The sequence below is a fragment of the Hylobates moloch genome, unplaced genomic scaffold (assembly GCF_009828535.3).
Source record: "Hylobates moloch isolate HMO894 unplaced genomic scaffold, HMol_V3 SCAFFOLD_10, whole genome shotgun sequence".
NCBI lineage: Eukaryota > Metazoa > Chordata > Mammalia > Primates > Hylobatidae > Hylobates > Hylobates moloch.
This window is the reverse complement of record NW_026652285.1, coordinates 105,397,215-105,401,534: the sequence shown is the minus strand read 5'-3', so window position 1 is coordinate 105,401,534 and position 4,320 is coordinate 105,397,215. Positions and strand designations below refer to the sequence as shown.

General features: G+C 49.9%; 1 protein-coding gene across 5 annotated transcripts in view; it reads left to right on the top strand.

Moving 5' to 3' along the window:
• Positions 1-201: 201 nt before the first annotated feature.
• The window catches only part of GBGT1 (globoside alpha-1,3-N-acetylgalactosaminyltransferase 1 (FORS blood group)), a 15,257-nt gene continuing 11,138 nt past the window's right edge, over positions 202-4,320 (top strand). For all 5 annotated transcript variants that reach the window (XM_032165525.2, XM_032165522.2, XM_032165523.2 and 2 more), the window contains exons 1-2: positions 202-448; positions 1,053-1,118. In XM_032165525.2, the coding sequence (XP_032021416.1) occupies positions 363-448; positions 1,053-1,118 (152 nt within the window). In that variant the 5' untranslated portion in view covers positions 202-362. The remainder of the gene's footprint in view (positions 449-1,052; positions 1,119-4,320) is intronic.

The window sequence follows — 4,320 nt, the reverse complement described above, 5'->3', positions numbered from 1 at the left end:
CTGAGGCGGGTGGATCACCTGAGGTCAGGAGACCAGCCTGACCAACATGGTGAAACCTCGTCTCTACTAAAAATACAAAAATTAGCTTGGCGTGGTGGCTTATGCCTGTAATCCCAGCTACTCGGGAGGCTGAGACAAGAGAATCGCTTGAATCCAAGAGAAGAGGTTGCAGTGAACGGAGATTGCGCCACTGCACTCCAGCCTGGGTGACAAGAGTGAAACTCCATCTTAAAAAAACAAAAGTGTTCCTTTGCAGGTGTGTTCCTGGGACCTCAGAGACCAGGCTCAGAGCCTGACATCCCTGCCAGGGGACAGCCTCATCCACCCAGGCCAGCGGGGTCTCTTCAGGTGCCCAGGCTTAGATGCAGCCCCCAGCAATGCATCGCTGGAGACTGGCCCTGGGTCTGGGTTTCTGCCTGTTGGTGGGCACAAGTCTCAGTGTCCTGTGGTGAGTCTGCCCCACGGAGCTCTCCCTGTCTCTATCCCCACCCAGGACTCCCTCTGTCTCTGCAGGTCAACCCCAAAACCTTGATCTCCTCATAGGATTCCAGATACCATCAACCCCTCCTGACTCACCTGTTCTCCATCCCCAGCCCCAGCAAGACCCAACTAGTGTCTCTGGCTTCTGAATTCTGCCTTGTACTGGCCTCCTGGCCTTTGACTTGCTCTTTTCTCTGCCTGGACCATCCTTCAGCCAATGTTGATGGGGAATCCCTGTTCCCGGTTCCAAATTCACCCTCTGTTTCTGTCCTTCCATGAAGCTCCTGGGGCTGCCCGTCACACTGCTGTTTGTGTGGCGGGCCTGGCATCAAGAATATATACTCCCTAGGAATGAATGACTCTATGGGTGAATGAATGACTGCATGGCAGGCCCTGTGACACATGCTGGGAATAACAGCAGGCTTTGTCCTCCAAGGTCAGCCAGACCTACAGAATGACAGGGGACCTGGCCTCCTAATGCACTGTGGGAGGCCTTCACTCCCAGTTATGTGCATGAGGTGTGTTTTCAGCCTCTGGAGCAGAGTGGATAGACAGTTGTTTTTTATTCACAGGGTGTATCTTGAGAACTGGCTGCCAGTCTCCTATGTCCCCTATTATCTCCCCTGCCCAGAGATCTTGTAAGTATGGATGGGGCTAGGAGAACTGGGGGCCCTGTGGGCTGCTCACAGTTGGGGAGACAGGGGAGTATTTAAGTTCACTTCATCTGTCGGTTCCTGAGTCCTAAGTTCATGTTTCTGATAAATGCAATAGTATTTAGGTAATTTAAGGGCTGTGACAAGCGTGAAGTGAAATTCCCATTTCGGTCTTCCAGCATCCTTGCAGCCCCCTGCATGGTCTGACCTTCCACTCGTTGCACAGCTGTGAGCCTCGCTTGCTGTGTCTGGCCACTGAGAACATGGAGTGCAATGATGCCCATAAATAGCCTGCTATTGCTCCCGGTGACCAGCAGGGGTTCAGTGCTTTTAGGACTTGACCTTGTTGCTCAATTTTGTGTTCCATGGATTCAAGGAACAAATGAACATGTGACCAAAGTCCTCCTCACCTAAGGAGTCTTTTTTTTTTTTTTTTTGAGTCAGAGTCTCATTCTGTCGCCCTGGCTGGAGTGCAGTGGCGCGATCTCGGCTCACGGCAACCTCCGCCTCCCCGGTTCAAGAGATTCTCCTGTCTCAGCCTCCCAAGTAGCTGGGATTACAGGCACCCGCCACCATACCCAGCTAATTTTCGTATTTTTAGTTGAGAGGGCGTTTCACCATGTTGGCCAGCTGGTCTGGAACTCCTGACCTCAAGTGATCCGCCTCCCTCAGCCTCCCAAAGTGCTGAGATTACAGGCATGAGCTAATGCATCGGTCCGGTCACCATCATCTTATTCCACCCAGGGGCTGGTACATAATTTTTGAGCCCCTCTCTCTTTCCCACCACCAATTGCTCTTGGCATTTAGGTTGCTCCCAGTTTCCCAGGCTCTAAGTTAGTTTGTGATGAGCAGCATGACCCTTTCTCCATTTCAAAGATCACTTTGTTCAGATATGTTCCCTTAGTGGCCAGAGGATGCGGATAGGTTCTGATGCAACTCATTGGGTTATTTCCAGAAGGACCACAGCACATCAGTCACTTATTCATGTGCCCTGCCCAAGCAGTACCCAGCAAAGCCACCATGTAGTACACCTGGGCTACTGCCGGGAATACCAGGGGTTATGAAAACAAAAATGAACCTACCTTGCTGATTGGGAGAGGGAAAATGCTATCCTCTTTGGTATAAATTTTATTTATTTATTATTATTATTATATTGAGACAGAGTCTTGCTCTGCCGCCCAGGCTGGAGTACAGTGGCGTGATCTCAGCTCATTGCGACCTCTGCCTCCCGGGTTCAAGCAATTGTCATGCCTCAGCCACCTGAATAGCTGGGATTACAGGTGCACCAGCTAATTTTTGTATTTTTAGTAGAAACAGTGTTTCATCATGTTGGCCAGGTTGGTCTTTGACCCCCTTGGCCAGGCTTTGCCCCCCATCGGCCTCCAAAAGTGCTGAGATTAAAGGTGTGAACCACCACCCCTGGCCTTAATTTTTTTTTATTATTATTACTAGTGAGACTCTCATTTCCCTACGTCTTCCCATTAATTGAATTTTTTCTTGTGTGAAGTGCTTCTTCCCCACCTTCTCTGTTTGTGGGTTCTCTATCATCACTCTTGGCTGAGTATACCTACAACTTTTTTTTTCTTTCCAGTTTGTCTATCTTGTGTGTGTGTGTGTGGTGGGGGGAGATAAGGTCTGGCTCTGTTGCCCAGGCTGGAGTGCAGTGGCACGATCACAGCTCGCTACAGCCTTGGCCTCCTGGGCTCAAGTGATCCTCACACCTTAGCCTCCGGAGTAGCTAGGACCACAGGTACTCACCACCACACCTCCTAGCTAATTTTGTTTTATTTGTTTGTAGAGACAGGGTCTCACATGTTGCCCAGGCTGGTCTGGAACTCCTGGCCTCAAGGTGTTCTCCCAACTCGCCCCTGCCGGGATTGCAGGCATGAGCCACCACACCGGCCTGCTTTTGTATTCTTGTGTGTAACTCTTCACTGCAGCTGGAGTGTGTCTGGGCTTGTGGAGAGAAAAGAGGAGCTCGCTGCCAGGGAGGCGCAGAATGCTGGGTTGTTTGGTACTCCTTCTAACTCCTGACCGCTTTTTGGAATCCCAGGGCTTTCTGAGCAGGGCCCTGAAACATGCTTGCTTGTAGGAAACTAGGGCAGAGGGCCAATTTGACGAACTGACTTTAAAAAATTGATTCAAGAGTAGCAACTTGGCTGGGTATATCGGCTTATGCCTATAATCCCGGCACTTTGGGAGGCCGAGGCTGGTGGATCACTTGAGCTCAGGAGTTCGAGACCAGCCTGGCCAACATGATGAAACCCCGTCTCTAATAAAAATACAAAAATTGGCAGGCTGTGGTGGCACACACCTGTACTCCCAGCTACTTGGGAGGCTGAGGCAGGAGAATCACTTGAACCCAGGAGGCTGAAGTTACAGTGAGCCAAGATCACACCACTGAACTCCAGCTGGGATGACAAGGTTACTGAGTCTCCATCTAAAAAAAGAAAAAAAAAGTAGCTACTAATCACAAAAGGACAAAAACTTTATTATTCCACTTATTGGAAGTACCTTCCATACTCAAGTTCATAGAGGCAGAAGTAGAATTATGGTTCCCAGGGGCTGGGGGAGGGGCAATGGCAAGCTGTTGTTTAATGAGGACCAAGCTTCCTTTTGGGATGATGAAAAAGTTCTGGACACAAGTGTTGGATGGTTGCATGACGATGTGAATGTACCTAATGCCACTGAATTGTGCACTTAAATACGGCTAAAGTAGGAAATCTTGTGTTTCGTATAGTTTACCACAAATAAAAAAGCAGAGCCTAGAGGTGGAAGAGTTCAAGGAGGCTTCAACCACTCCATCATACATGATGTATTGAAACTCACAGGGCACCAGGCAAGGCAGCTCATACCTGTAATCCCAGCACTTTAGGGGGCCGAGACAGGCAGATCACTTGAGCTCAGGAGTTCAAGACCAGCCTGGGCAACATGGTGAAACCCAGTCTCTACCAAAAATATTAACACAAAAACAGCTGGATGTGGCGCCTGTGGTCCCAGCTCCTCAGGGGGCTGGTGTGGGAGGATCGCTTGAGCTCAGGCGGTCAAGGCTGCAGTTAGCCGAGATTGTGCCACTGCACTCCAGCCTGGCCAACACAGATAGACCCCACCTCAAAAAGGAAAAGAAAGAAAAGAAACTTACAAGGACCTGGCAGACTACTGTGTCATCAGTGGGTGGCATCCTTAC